At 27.3% G+C, this 16,276-nt stretch overlaps 1 protein-coding gene across 2 annotated transcripts in view; it reads left to right on the forward strand.

Moving 5' to 3' along the window:
* Window positions 1-16,251, forward strand: part of LOC113791781 (uncharacterized) — a 49,180-nt gene extending 32,929 nt beyond the window's left edge. Inside the window, exons 1-5 of one of the 2 annotated variants that reach the window (XM_027341606.2) lie at window positions 1,356-2,062; window positions 8,533-8,930; window positions 14,755-14,877; window positions 14,949-15,005; window positions 15,400-16,251. In XM_027341606.2, coding sequence (XP_027197407.1) covers window positions 2,004-2,062; window positions 8,533-8,930; window positions 14,755-14,877; window positions 14,949-15,005; window positions 15,400-15,428 — 666 coding nt within the window. In that variant the 5' untranslated portion in view covers window positions 1,356-2,003 and the 3' untranslated portion in view covers window positions 15,429-16,251. Of the gene's footprint in view, window positions 1-1,355; window positions 2,063-8,532; window positions 8,931-14,754; window positions 14,878-14,948; window positions 15,006-15,399 lie in introns of those variants that run through there. The other variant, XM_027341607.2, reaches the window with a different exon arrangement.
* Window positions 16,252-16,276: the final 25 nt, after the last annotated feature.

A 16,276-nucleotide genomic window follows, 5' to 3' on the forward strand; every position in this document is an offset into this window, starting at 1 on the left:
TAATAATAAAAAAAAAATTCAGTGTGGTCTTCGTATATGGTTTCCGATTATATTTGTAAAAATATCATCATGAATGGGCGTAGAATATACATTATATTTTTATTTTTGGATACTTAATTGGAATCCCATTAGTTGTGGTTATGTATAAATTTCACTTGAATTAAATGTTTCTGTTCAATGCTGTTGTTTTTTTTTGGAGATGATACAAATCATAAATTTATATGGCTTTATCTATTTATACAATTGAAGAATAGATACTATATATTCATATTCAAATGAATCAAAAAAAACAACAACTAATAATAAAATGAATTTGTCTCCTAATAAATTAACCATAATGATGGTTATAAGTTTCATATTACCTATCATTATAAAATGATGATGATGATAAATACGATTCTTTGGATGATATTCATCAACATTGTGTGTATATCGAATAAAGAATACAATGAAAAAAAAACAAACTTTTGTGGTTTCAAATTTCTTGTTATTTTTCAAATGAACTAATAAAAAAAATATAAATATCCATCCTTTCTTTAATGAGTTTTGTAACGCCCAACAACAATTTTTTGTTTTTTGAATTTCATACCAATATCAATTTACTTGGATCGTTATTTTTTCTTGCTAACAAATAAAATTCAATAATTTTGGTAATTTTCATATTTTTGCTCTCGATTGCGATCATAATTATTGGCGACAGCAAAAACAAAATGCAACAGCTTTTTTTAGTTTTGATTTTTTTTTCCTGAAGAGTATCTCATACTCTTCACACATCCATTTGATGGTTCATTTTTTTCTTATTTTTGAAAAAAGCCTAATATAATGATAATTTAAGGATCATTCGCTATATATATTTGTGTTTGGGAGCAACGTACTGCTAGTTGTTTGTTTGTTTGTTTGGGATATCTCTATAAAATACATGCAGACTATATTTCTCTCATTCATTCATTGATTCATTCAACCATCCTTGTATGGTTCAGTATCCGATCAATGTTTCATGTGTATCTGTGTAATGATTCTCTCTTTTTTTGTTTGGTTGGATATTTTGCTTTTTTATATTTCCCTATTCGTAATGTGAATAGTTGGATTTTCATTTAATTTTTTTCTGTATGTGATGTACTTGATTCGATCTCATGTACCGCTAGCTGCTATTATTTTGAATAGTTTATATTCGATAATAAGAAGGAAGAAGAGAGAAAAAAAGATATGAAGCATTTCATAATGTGTAAAATGAACAGAAACAAGATTCATGTTGTTAAGAGAGACCGAACAGCAACAACAACAACCACACCAGAAAAAAAACGCCAAAACCAGACGCCTGATATAAATTGAATACGATGATTAACAAAATAGATTCATTTCATTGTTGATTCTTATACGGTTCGGTTCGTTTCATTCATTGTTCAGGATCGACTAGTTTTTATTTTCTATTCATTTTGCCGGTTTTTATCAAATGATCAAATTAAAGTGTTGATCATCATCAATCATTAATAATAATTCAATCGGTTTTTTTCTCAAAGATTTTGATCTATTGTTCTTTTTATCGAAAAAAAATTAATTGATTAATTATTTATTCTCATCATTTGTATTTTTGGCCAATTTTTGTTGCACCGTTATTCGTGTAATTTTGTTTATGTTTCTGTATTATTTGTGATTCGAGTGTTGTTTTATTCAATATTCAAATCATCTCCTATCTTGATATTTCAAATATATTTTTGTTTGTTGTCGACTATTATATTTTCAATTGCCCACTTGTACCATCATTTGAACCGGACTGCCAAATTCCTCATCATAGTTTTTTTTTATTACTTTACCTTTAAATTTTTTATTATTATTATAAATTCCTCATATATACTGCATCGATCGATTCATCTTTCTCATTCTCACCATCAATCTTTGTTTTTTATCGAATTGCGATTGTTTTTTTTTTGTTCTACTAAAATTTATCCACACACACTTATTATATCGTTGTCAAACAAACAAACAAAACAAAACAACTCATAATGCCATCCATTTATGATTTCCGACATGTTGAACTCGATAAAGTTGGTCGAGGAAAGAGGTTTGTGTGCATTTTAATTTTATTTATCTTCTATTCTGATGCTTTGAAAGTCATTTAGTTTTTTCAGTTTCTCAATTTTTTTTCCGAAATTTTATTACATTCTTTGAGAATAATTTACAAAAATAAAGCATTTTAATCAAGTTTTCAATTTAATTTTCTTTTTTTTTTCAATTTTTAATTATTGTCACTTGATGATCGAGTTACGTGAGATTTTTGTTTTAGTGAAAAAAAAGAGAGAAATACAAATGGATGATAATGATTTTTTAACTTTTGTTACTATTTTTTTCACAACCATGTTTCTGTTGATGATTTAATTTTAGTTTACAATTTTCTTGAGGTTATAATTCATTTGTAGATGATTATGATTATGATGATTTTCGCACACGAATTTGGTAATGATTGTACCAGAAAAAAAAACAGTCCTTGAACTTCATTGAAGTTGTCTGTTTTCTTGTTTTTTTCTTATTGGTCGGTTGATTCAGCCATTTATAGAAACGAATATTGAAATGATGAACAACATAGATGGAATTGATATTATTTTTTTTTTTACATACGAAACACACAAGACATAATGACGAATTAATAATTGCTTAACAGTTAAATTGTTCAGCCGGTTGAATACTTTTGAGTTGTTGTTTTGTTTTTTGTTTCATTGTCGATGATCATTATGAATGACAACTTGTGAACGATTCAAATTATAAAAGAATTATTGTAAAGAAAAAATGTTATTTAAATCTTTTAATATCTTTATAATTAGTTTTTTCTTTTGCTAAATGTTTTCATCAACATTTTTTTCTGCATAATCAAAGAATATTATCGACTTTTTTTTTGATGTACAAATTTCGGATTCAAATCTATTCGGGTATTTTTTTTCATTTTCCGAATTTCCCCATCATCATTATTTGAAATAGAAGAGGTTAAACAAAAAACAAAACAGAAAATTAATGAATGCGATGACATTTAAATGACCTCTCCATTAGCATAAAATACACTTGTGAAATAACCATAATATTACACAACAAAAAACATTTTGCATTTCATTAAAAGCATGAAAAAGAAAAATTTCAAATTTTTGTTCCTACTTCTTACTTAGCCGGTAATAATTACGTCTGACGTTCATTTCCTCACCATCATTAAAGATTCTCAATCATTAATGTTATTGTTTTTTGTTCTCATTTTTGTAGCAGTCCAAAATATTTTTTTTTCTTTACACCATTGTGAATCAAAATAAATTCAGCTACTTCCAATTGATGATAATGATTGTGGTCATGGAAGAAAACATACATACATATGTAACAACACTAGATCCTAAGTGCATAGAATGAGAGAGAAAAAACAAAAAAAATTCAAACCTTAATCACAGCAATCATTATCATCATCATCATCAACTAACCAGCCATTCCCATTTAATAATCTCAACACAATTCTTTGCAAAAGTTGGCCACATTGTATCAAACTTGAAAAATTATTTTTGCCCTTCCATATTGAGTCCATTTAATGACATGATGATGATAGTAATGATTCTTGTTTTCGAATCTTTTGTTCATTCTTTTTTTCTTCTATTAACGAATGCCAGCAACAATTTTGCTTCCGTTTTTCAAATTTTTTCTGTTCGTTTTCATTCTTCCATACTTTTCTAATTGAAAGAATTCAAAAGATGTGTGTGGTTACGTTACCATAACAAAAACGTATTCAGGAAGGAAACATTTCATAAAATTCTTTTCCGGAAAATTTTCTAACAAATTCTATAAAACTATTGTTTATATTGTTTGAATTCGAATAAAACTTTTTATGTTCATTTCATCTTTATCAATTTTAATGAAATTGAAAGCATTTTTTTACATAGTTGTAATTCTTTTAATTATGAATATAACTTGTTAAATAAGATCTTTTTTATCAGCCAAAAAAAACACAGAATCTGGTTGATGTGTGTGACTCATTGACTTATTGATTTTTTATTCCATTCCTATGTATGTTATTTTATTCTTTTTTTGATAAAGCTCTCTTTTTTTTCTGGTTTTGGACATACCTATTTTTTTACCGTTACTTGGGGACTTAAAACATTTTCGTCTGTTATATAAATACCATAAAATTGAATGAGCTAGGCCATTCAACTCATAGACCTCATAGAATTTATATTGGATATGAGTCATTTAAGTCATCATTATTCTGGTTGTTAATGTGTTTTTTTTTGTTGGTTGGCCATCATTGAAAAAAATTTTCCAGTGAATCATTTGTATTCAATACAATCAAAATTGTTTAGATGGAGTATAGCGTTAAGGAATTTGCAGACCATTCAGCTAAAGTGTGTGTGTGTGTTTTTCATTGTCATCAGGATTTTCAATCATTGATCTACGGTCAGATCAATTTTCCGATAAAGAATAGATGTGTCTATTGTGTCACCTTTGTTGTTTCATAAATGGTCTCTTTTTGAATGGTTTTCTTCGTTAAATAATGGCTCTTATTCTTGATTATAATGGAAGAATTTTTTTTTCATTTTCTTTTCATTCATTATAAAATTTTATCTGCTTCTTTTCTTCGATATATTCTTGTTGATCTAAATTGAAATTAATGATGCCGTTTTTTTCTCCCCTTCTCTTCATCTTTTGCCTTTCAAACTTGAATTCTTTTCAATGACAAACAAACAAACAATAGATTCTCTTTTAATTTTATCAATCATTCATTCAATGACGTGATGATATCCAATTTGATTGTACTTATGTCATTTTCAACTCTTTGCAATTCTTTGTTACCATTTTATTTATTTATTCATTCATTCTTGACTTTTTGTTTGAATAATTTTGTTTACGTTATTGTCCAACATTAAATATATATTAAATACGATAAACATCATGACGATAATAATAATAATAATAAAATGGAATTAGACCATTCCATTTGTGTTTTGTGTAAGCAAAGCTTATCAAGATTTATCAATTCAATTTTCATTCAAGCGGGCGTCATTTTCTATTTGATGCGGAAAATGAAAATTGTTTTATGCCGAAAAAGCAAACAAAATACGCTTAACGGTGTATTGAAAATTAAATCCTAATTATTAATTTATTGAGCAAGATGCGAAAAATACGAAAATCATTTTGAAATTGTTTGTTTTACCGTATATATTTTTAATAAAATTATATTATGCTTAGATAATCTGTTTTCGCCTTCGCTTTGCTTGTTGTTGCTTCGTTGGCTCCTGGTTTTGTTCAGAAATCCGAAAGTCCTTGAGAATACCCGAATTGCATGAATGAACCAAATAAAGCCCCTAAAATTTTTATGCCGAATCATTATGTTGATGATGACTCATTCGTTTTTTTCTATTCGTTTTCGACTGTGACCCTTGAATGTGGTGTGCGTGTGTGTTATTTGAATGCGTTCATTGTAAACGTTGTACTGTTCCAACATTGATCCATTAAAAGATGAAAGAAAAAAAAACGGTTCAACCATACTTACATTCAAAAATCGGTGAATCCATTTGAACATTCTATTTTCATAGTCGGTATACGACTATAAATTTCAACATTGTTTTATGACCTCCATCATACAAATATATTCGTTCGATTCGTACAAATTCAAATATGTACTGATGATGATGATAATGGTAATGGTGGGAAAAAACAAAACAAAAACAAGTGGTTTCGCCTTTTTTCCCTCTTTCATTCATTCGGTTGAATTTCAAGTTATCAATATGTCAAGAAAATTTATTGAATGCTAAATATATTTGATTCAAAAGAAAAATTTTCATCTTATATTACCTCCAAATGTCACAAATAGGAATAATCATTCAATCAAATATCATTGACAAAATTTTGTCAATATATGTTTTTCTGGTTTGTTTAGTTTGTATCTTGTTCGATACCTAACTACCAGTTTTGTATACAAATGATTTCTTATGTTTTCCAATTTTTTTTTCTTTTGCCTACATAATTTATCCATATTTCACTGATCACAATCAAATGATAACGTCAAAAAAAAATTCAATGTATATTGTTGTTGAATAAAATAAAAATCAGTTTTCATCGTGTATAGAGAAAAAATGAAAAGAAAAGAAGCTTTACAGCAAATACCAATTTAATGTTGAAATCAATCGACCGCAAAGATGAAATAGGCGAATCATTTTTTTTGTTTGTGTATATGAAAGAATTTTATCCTTCTTCTGTTTGCTTTGCTTGTCTATTACATTTTTCTTTTCTTTGTTATCTTTGTTTCCGAATGTAATTTGATTCAAATTGAGCATCAAATAAAAAAAATAAAATAGAACATCTGACATGTACATGCTCAACATGCCCGGATTCAATGGATTATAAATTATTTTTTTCAATTGTAAATGTTAAATCAAAAGAAAATATATTTTTCTCTCTCTCTTTTTCAATTTGGATATCGATTCTGTCATTCACTGCTAGTAAAGATGAAAATATTTTCATATAGACATTCAAATGATGATCACGATGATGATGATGATGATGAGGATGATGATAATGATGGCGAATTCAGTAATTAATTTTTTCCCATTCTTTTTTGATCATTTCTGTGCGCCTGAATGAATCATTTGATTGAATTTTTTTTTTGTTCTATTCGTTTGTTTACTCATTGTTTCTTTTATGCATTCATTCAAGTTGATGATAATGATGACGGTAATTTTATTTCTATGATTATTCCATTTGTTTGTTCTGATCTTGATATGATTTTCGGTTGTTATGGGTCATTATTGATTGAAAAATATAAAAAAAAATTTAAACAACAACAACAACAAAAATCGATTATCAAAATTTCTTGATAGCATATGTTTGGATTTTTTTTTCTCAATGAAACAAATCAATCGATCAATCTATCAATTGCTGATTCATGTTTCTCATCGTTTCAAATAGCATTGATCGACAATTTTTTTTTTTTTTGAAAAGATCATCGAAATTCTGAAAAGTCATCACAAATTTTTGTTTTTTTTCTTCCACTAAACTCAATACATATTTTGATTAATTTTCTTTTTTGATTTTTTCCCGTAATGATTTTTGGCCTGCATATTATTTGTTCTGGAAATGAGGAACGATTACCAATTATTTTCGATTTTTGATTCTCATCATTATATTCTTGCCATAATAATTCATTTCCAATTATCTATTGTATTATCCAAAAAGAATTGACATCATTAGAATTCTCTATAATTGGTAATAATCAGATTTGAATCGACTGCTGCACTAAATTTCATCATTTTTTTCCTTTTTTAATATCCATAACCATCATCATAACCGCGTTGAAAAAGATTTTTAAAATATTATCATCATCCAAAAACAAACAAACATTCATGGTAAAAATCATTAATAAAATTGTAAACAAATCAAAGCTGACCTTTCGATTTATTTTTATTAATTCATTTCTGATCTTATCAAATCATTATTATCCCTTTTAGAATAAAAATTTTTTTTTTGTTGAATTCGTGATTTCTCATTGAAATCTCTTGTTTTGTTTTGCTTTTTTCTAAACAAACATTTATGTGTCAGAAGAGTTGTGTAAGAAGTAATAAACTTTAAAAACAAAAACTCAAAATAGTATCAATCCTTATCTTGATTAATTCTTATTTTCATTATCTTTATATTTTATATTTTTTTGAAAAAAAATTTCAAATTTTCAGATTGTTGATATAAACATATTTTGAAATGTAATTTTTTCATTTTATTGGCTATATATGATAATAATGATGATGACACAATAAACATTTTGATTACCTGATTTTTTTTGTGTTAATTTTGTTTTCGTGAGATATGTTTTTTGATACAGATCATCATCATTGTATATCAACTTATTTTTCTTTGATTTTCAATGTATAAACATAATAATTGTTGATCGATTCCAGATGTTTTCATCATCATTTTTTTTCTAAAATTTTCCAATCTGGATCTTTATTTTCACGATGATCATTAAAGTTTTTTTTTCTACTATCCTGTTTTTCATCGCTAATAATAATTTTTTGTTGTTGTTGTTGTTGATACTTGATTATAATGATGATGATAATTATGATGATGGAGAGTGATGACCTGGTAATTATTGTCTAAAATGTCATATTATCATTGCAATTTATCGTACCGTAAACTATATAGCATTTAATAGTTTAAAATGTTCTTCAAAAATGTTTTTTGGATTTCCCCCTTCATTTGGACAGTTAGCCTAGTTCTAATTTTGTTCTTATAAACTTGTCAAGTTATTTTTTTTCATGAAAATAACTTGCCGGGTGCAATAATTGAGAAAAGAAAATTGAAAATTATTTTAACACTTACTTGAAAATGTCATCAAAGTGTCCATCATGATTATGTACTGTTGTTGTTGTTGTTGTTGTTTTGATGATTACAACCGGAAATTTGTTATTTCATCCTACGATTTTTTTTCGGATTTTTGAAATGTTTTCCGCATTTTGTATTTAGTGATAATCTAAATTTATTTATTGTTTGTTTATTTGTTTTTTATTGCAAATATAGAATCATTAAAGCACCAGGAGGTGGTGAGAATAACATTTTTGGCCAATCCGGCGATAATCAACCAATGAATGGTAATGGCAAAGCAAATGGCAATGGTTCAATTAGTGAAACCGAATCTGTAGATGGTTCTGTTATATCCTGTCCATCAACACCAGTTCATAATGGTAATGGTAATGGATCACAATTTGGCTATGAATCCGATACAAGTTCAACAATATCATCAACAACTTCATCACGACGTGGATCATTGCAAGATACTAAAAATCGTTTGTTTGGTCAACCAGAAGGTTTGGAATCGCCAAGACGACGTGTTGTTGATCGTATGAAATCAAACATATTTGCTGAACCGGAACCAGCTCCTGTTGTTCGTTCACCATCGGTCAAGAAATATGAACACGGTAAGTTTATTATTCAAATATGTTTGAATTATTACAAATTATCCCACAATATAAATTATGAAATCACCAACGAAAACAATAAATAATAATTCATTTAATGAAATGAAAAGATGGATTCCTATGAAAAATAGATATACATAGGAAAATTCATTCATCAACTATCAAAAGAAATGACTTATTGCTTTTTTTCGCCTAAAATTCATTTTCATTATGATCTCATAGTCATAAAATGGTAGGAAAAAACTTCAGAAATTTTCATTTTGTCCTGGGCTGCTAATCATTTCAGAATAATTTCAACCTCGCCCTATGAACGCACACACACACACACACACTTATGTGAATTTAACCATTCGACGGGTGTCATCAATGATTGAAAAAAATGCCATCATCAAAAGTGTCTACTTTTTAATGTCAAATACGTGTGGATTGTGTGTATGTGATAAGCCTACATAAGCCTACATAAGATCAACGAATTTTTTTTATTATTATTGAATAAGATCTTTCCACGAATGTGTGGTCGATGGTAGAAATTTATTTTTTCAAATAATGAATCATGTACTATTGATGTTTCTTCCTCATTTGAAACTCTTGCTTTGGGCATTCAAACTCAAACAAAAATTTTCATTAAAATGTTTCCTTTATATGTTCTCAAGTAAAAAAAAATCAAAATAATTTCATTACACATCAAATATCCATTGATTTTTTTTTCTATCTTTGATTACCCAAAAGTAATCAAAATTTCTAAGAAACATTGTTGCCGTTTTTTCTGATTTTCTCATCATAAAGAAGATTATCTTCATCATTTTTTTATTTTTTTATTTGTTACATTTGCATAATGAAATCAATTTAATCTACTTTACATATTCTTCACGGAAAAAAATGAATTCAATTCAACTCCTACGAATAATAATTTTCTAATTTAAATCATCATCTAAATTTAATGATGGTCAATTTTTTTTTGAAATCAGGTTTCAAATCAATCGAAAAGAAACAAATTAATCCTGAATGAATAATCAAATTGATTCTTATCAATATACAAAAAAAAGAATGGATTGATCCATTATTAATATACAGATAAGTCCATAAACCAAATGGAAATAGATTGATTTGATTATATGATGGGCAATACCATATCTATGTAAACATAGCATTAAATTAGCGTTGACCACACAAAGGTTCCTAATTAATTGATTGAATTTTTTTTTGTTGTTGTTCCAACGCCCAGCGGGCTAGTGTTTTTTTCATTTCATTTTTTTTTCTCGCACTCTTTTATCTGTCATGTTTTTATTTTCCCATCTACATTGTCGATAAAACTATTGTTTCTAACTATCTTCTCAATCTATGTATTCATTCATTCATTCATTCATCCATCTATATATCTATCTATAAGCTGTCCATCACGGATTCCATTACTTGAATTCATTCAAACAGCATGAACAAAACAGCTATTTAAATGTTTATAACTTTGAAATTTGTTTCGCTTGTCCAGTAAGTCATCAAGAGAAAGAAAAAGAAAAAATAGACACACAAAAGTTTCGACCTCAAAATCATTCATTTGTATTCCCGAATCTTTTGAACAAATAATACAAATATTTACTCATTGGATTGATATTAACATTACCGACATCATCTGTTTGGTTGTAATGTTTTTTTTCTTTTTTTTCTTCGTTGAATAGAATATTAATCACAAAAACACATACTCGACGCACGACTTTTTCTTCTGTTCTGTTTTGTTTTGTTTTGTTTTTGTTTCTGAATTCATTTTTATTTATCGATTTATTTTTCTTGAGAACTAAAACTTTTTCGAATGTTCATCATGATGATGACTTTATAAAAAAAATGGCTATCCATTCTATAGAATTCTAACAAATATTTGATCTAATGATTATTGTTTGTATTATGGTAAAATCGGTGGTTGGTGTTGGATTGTTGTTCAATGTACGGATTTCAAATTCATCAATTCAGTCATCTATTAATCATTTTGTGATGTCCATCACATAGTAGGGGATCCCTAGAATGATATTGATCTCATCATTTCAATTGTATCAATGTGCATATGGTATAAAACTTTTGGTTACTCTCACCGCCCATAATGTTGAGTATTAATAATTGAAATAAGATTTTTGTTTTCATAGAAAAACATTGAAAATGCATTAAATTAGGCGAGAAAAAAAATCAATTCAATTTTTTTTTGACATCCTTTCGACAAAATCATCAATCACAAATCGTGATGATACAATGTTTACTTTTGGATTTTAAATTTTATAATGATAATGATCAAATCTTATAAATCAAAAACAAAACTATTGGAATATTGGATAAATTGAAAATTTTGAAATTCAAGAGGATAAAAATCAATTTGTTTCGATCAAGCCTGTTTCGTCTTTTTCCAATTTTCAATTTGATACTGGCCGAATAAAAGATATATTTTTTTTTCGTCAATATTTGCATTTGAATAAACAAATAACGGCGTTAAATGTCAGGATCGTTTTCGTTTCGATAGATCAGAAAAAAAAATCAAATTCAAATACATTGGCACACACACAGATGGATACAATGTTAATGTTTGATCATTTTTTTTTCATTTATTCATATGGAAATAATTGAATTTTTTCTCTACTTCCCTTATTATTTGTTCATCTAATTCGATGATGTGATTTGATTATGATTGACATTATTCAATCGGTATGAAGGGAAAATTTCTTGTTTCTTTTTTTGGGATCGAAAAACGATGATTGTCGAAATAGTACATCAATGATGATGCATAATAAGACGATGTCTTACGAATATCGAATGAGATTTTCATCATCATCAACATCGACACATTCTGTCCAGTTTCGGCTATATTAGCAAATAACAGCGTCAATCATAAACATTTTTCTTTCTTTTTTTCGACTAAATTTATCTAAATATTCAGCCTTTGGCAATGAAACAGAACCGTTGATTATGGTCAATGATGATGATGATGTCGATTGAACTTGAAATCCGTATCTTTACCATTGGCATATACACAAACAAACAAACAAAAAATTCTAATCATCATTACGGAGCTAGTTTCGTGTGTGTGTGATCTAATCTTCTTTTTTTTTCTTTTGAATGGCTCAACGAATATCTACTACTATCTACAAACATACATTTTCTTATGTGTTGATGAGAATAAAACCAGAAAAAAAGAAGAAAAAAGCAAATGCTATAATTGGACACATTGCGCTATAATTTATTAGTTTTCTGGCCACAACAAATTTTTAATTTTTTTTTCACCATTCAATTTTTCCCTTACATTTTTGAGATTCGATTTTTTTTTGAGTTGAATGTTTTTTTAGATAGGAGAAATATAAGTAAAAACGGTACACTTGGGGCATCGACATTGAAAATACGCACACACACACACGCAAACTATTTCATTTTTGTTTGAAACATATTAGAGAAAAAAAGTTTCCTTTTAAATTCAATAAAAAAAATATCGGATCCAGCTGGTTCAAAATGACATGAATAAAACTCTACGGAAGATAATAAGCAAAAAAAACTGACAAGGATTTCAAAATGTTATTATTGACAAATCAAAATAGTATCTCAAACATACGAAATGAAGCGGTAAGTCTTTTCAAATGTAAATTTTCCATTTTTCGATTCTATTTTCTAATTCTGTTTTATTTTATTTTATTCTTAGATTTTTTTTTCGTTGATGTTCATAATTGTTTTGTGAACTTGAAAAAAAACAGTGAAAGAAGAAATTCTGCTTTAGTAAGCAATAATGAACAATTGTGAAACTTGAAAATTGCAACCATACAACAATACACAATGAATGAATAATGGATTTCACTGGAAAAAAATGAAAGATGATTGTGTCGTTTGCTTTCAATCAACAACTATCTTTCTTGATTTCTTTTCATCATGACATTATTGCTTTGACCATTGATGTAATTCCTTGAAATCTAACGATGCATTTAAATGGACGGACATTTGGTAATGGATACTATCTCATCATTATAACCATTCCACTTAATGGCAAAATCAACATATAACGATTCGGAGAAGTGTATATTTCATGTTATTGAACAGGAAACACTGTCATAATCAGAATATTGCAACCTGAATCGAAATAACAATAATGATAATAATGATTTTCTGTAGAGCCTGTCATTTTAAGCAAAATGATCCTTACACATTTTACTTGTTTGATTTTTTTCTAATAATATACAAGTTTCACCATCATCATTTGATTGGAATTTGTCATTTTCGAAATCATCGTCATCAATATATGTGTTAACGATGACAATTTTTATAGGAAAATATTATCACTACAACATCTAATGAATCAACGATCCCGGCAACAATCAAGCGAAAAAATCTGTTTTTTCCCCAGCAATCAATCATTTATACACGCACAGACATAAATCTAAAAAATTTATCTATAGATAGAAATATGCCACAAACAAATTAAGTGCGGCTAAAAAAATCACTAAACATACGAATAGACATCTATATTGGTAAAGTTCATCATAGATCAGGAGAGAGAGATAGATAGAAAGAAAGAGCAATAGATGATTATTATAAACAAACTTTGATAATAAAATGCTAGAATCGGCACGAACATCATCGTTGTCTCGAATCTTCTACATATGTGTCATTAGCACGTTTTGAACACACACACACATCAATAAACAAGAACAAAAGAAAAAATTTATGAAAAATTCATAAGTTTTTAAGCCAAAAATAAGATGATGATCATTTTTATGTCGACCAGAATATCTAATCATCAATCCTTCGAGATACGATCAATTAGATTAAATAAATTTATAATAATACAATATATCACTGACGATTTTGAAAAAAATCATTGTATGATAATAATAAGCATAATAGAATTTAAAAATATAATTCTTTAAGAATAGTATCTATTCTACTGTCAAGATCTTTTTATAAATAAAAGTTCCATAACTTAACTTTAATGCTTTCTTCATTGCTTTTCAAGTAGTTCAGAGGTCATTGACACATACACACACACATATTCATACACATGAAATAACTACTATACCAACTTAACGAAAAATGCCTAAGAATATCGACTAACGATGATGAAGATTCTTGACTATATTCGTATTTCGCATTTTCTTTTTTTTTGCTCGATACTACAATTCACTTTGACCAAATGTCAAGGCGTCTTCGTTTTACATATGATAATTTCTTTTTGACCGGATTCATTAGGGAAAATGCAACATAACAACTGATTTATATTTATTAGCTATGGCTTGATTCTGTTTCTACTTTGTTTATTTTTCTTTGGGATTCTTTTGGGATTTTGTTATTGTTGTTGTTTTTGTTTATGCCTATATCCGTCGTCATTAGTCTAATGGTTTCAATGTGTCAGCTGTCAGTAAATTAGCATTCATTCGTTCAGCTATAGTTCACTTTTCAATCTAGTTTTTTCCTCTCTCTATCTCTTTCATTTCCTCGAGTTTTGTTGAAATCTACTTTTCATTTTTTTTGGGTTGTTTGATTGATTAAGTTGACATTGTAATTATTTGAATGTAGTTACAAAAACCAAAGTTTCATTTTGTACTTCAATGATTTTGTATGTGTGTTTGTTTTCATTCATTCATTCATTTTTTTTGTTGTTGTTTGAGGTTGATGACCAAGTTGTTGGTGGTCAAATAATGATATTTTTTTTCATTTTCATTCAATCATTCATACTTACAAGAATAAAAAAACTAATCACATTCATTTCATTTTGAATTTAAAATAATTCTCTTTCTCTAATTTCGAAGATTTATCATTCTGTGTTGATATTCTCATTTTTATTCATTTTATTTCATTCATACAGTGATTCGTCGTAATCCGATCACCGGAGAAGTTTTGGAAGAACAACAACAACAACTTCAACATCAACAACCTACTAGCAATGGAAATGGTAATGCTACCGTAAATATGAATGGATCTATGAATGGTATGATATTGTTGATCATCATCATCATTATCAATTTTATATGAATTTTTTTCTTTTATTTCGAAATCAAGGATCGAATGGATCAGCTTCAATGCCTAATACTCCTGTCCGTGTTCGACAACCACCAGGTGAGTAAATTTTGTTTGTTTGTTGAATAATGGCATAAAAAAAGCAACATTAAATCTCTCCACACATAAACAACGATCGATCAACGATTTAACGAATTATTTTACATTGATCTAATCTAATCTGATCTGATCATCACACACAAAAAAATGTGAACAATGATCGAATCAATGAAAATCATCTCAGATGCTTTACAAAAAATACATAATCTATATGAAAAAAAGATTATTTAGGATTTTATTTTCTCTATCATCAACTTCCTTGATCATGACCAAAACCAATCTTATTTGCATTATTTTTTCTTGTTCAACTCCTTCATAAATACTGATTAAATAATTAAATTTTCTATGATTGATATATTAATGATTTTTTTTGTTTTATAATTATTTTCTATAGGTGGAAAAACATCCAACATTTTTGGCTGAAAAAAAACAAAAAAAAATCCTGACAATATTATTATCCATACTATATGATAGATGGATACACAACGTTTTTTTTTGTCTTCTTCACTTGTCTTCGGATTTCATCATCATTGCCGTCGTATTTGGATATGATTTGAAATTTAAAATAATAATAAAAAAAAATGTAAAAACGAACAGAAAAAATTAATTAATACAAAAACTACGCAAAAAAAAAATCCAACATTCAATTCTTTTTCTGAGTTTCAGTATCACGATTTGAAAATGAAAAATTATTATTTTTTTCGTCCACGCAACAGAAGAATGTTTCTTCAAATACTTCCAATACACTACTTTCGTAATATTTACACAAACAATTTACAAACACTGAAAAAATCCTATTTTCAAACTTGATTCAAATTCTTTTTCTACCATTAGAAATGATCAATCAATCAATTTTTTTCATTAGACAAAACCTTTTTTCTAAAAAAAAAAAAACAAAAACAAAATTTAATGTTTGTATTGAATTTATATTTTAGATACATAAAGTTTTGTATCACAACTGAATCATTCTTAGCATTTTTATACACTAATTATTTTTAATCACAAAAAATAACAAAAATTTTCATAATGATGATGAATTTTTTAAATTTTTTTTTCAATTTCTCTATTTCTTTCTAACACAATTCAATCAATTTTGAATAATGAACCTGTATTGTCTACTATTCGATATTGGATATTATTGATTAATTTTGTAATTTGATAATTTTTTTTTCTTATTCTTTCTGAATCTTTTTCTTTTCGAATCCTATCACCCATTTAATAATTAATAAATATTTTTCTTTGATTATTTCAAGTTTCTTTTTTTTTGGTTC

Source organism: Dermatophagoides pteronyssinus, unplaced genomic scaffold (assembly GCF_027571235.1).
Source record: "Dermatophagoides pteronyssinus isolate colony J.1.1.1.1 unplaced genomic scaffold, Derpt_VIB-CSIC_2022.12 sq0028, whole genome shotgun sequence".
Classification (NCBI taxonomy): domain Eukaryota; kingdom Metazoa; phylum Arthropoda; class Arachnida; order Sarcoptiformes; family Pyroglyphidae; genus Dermatophagoides; species Dermatophagoides pteronyssinus.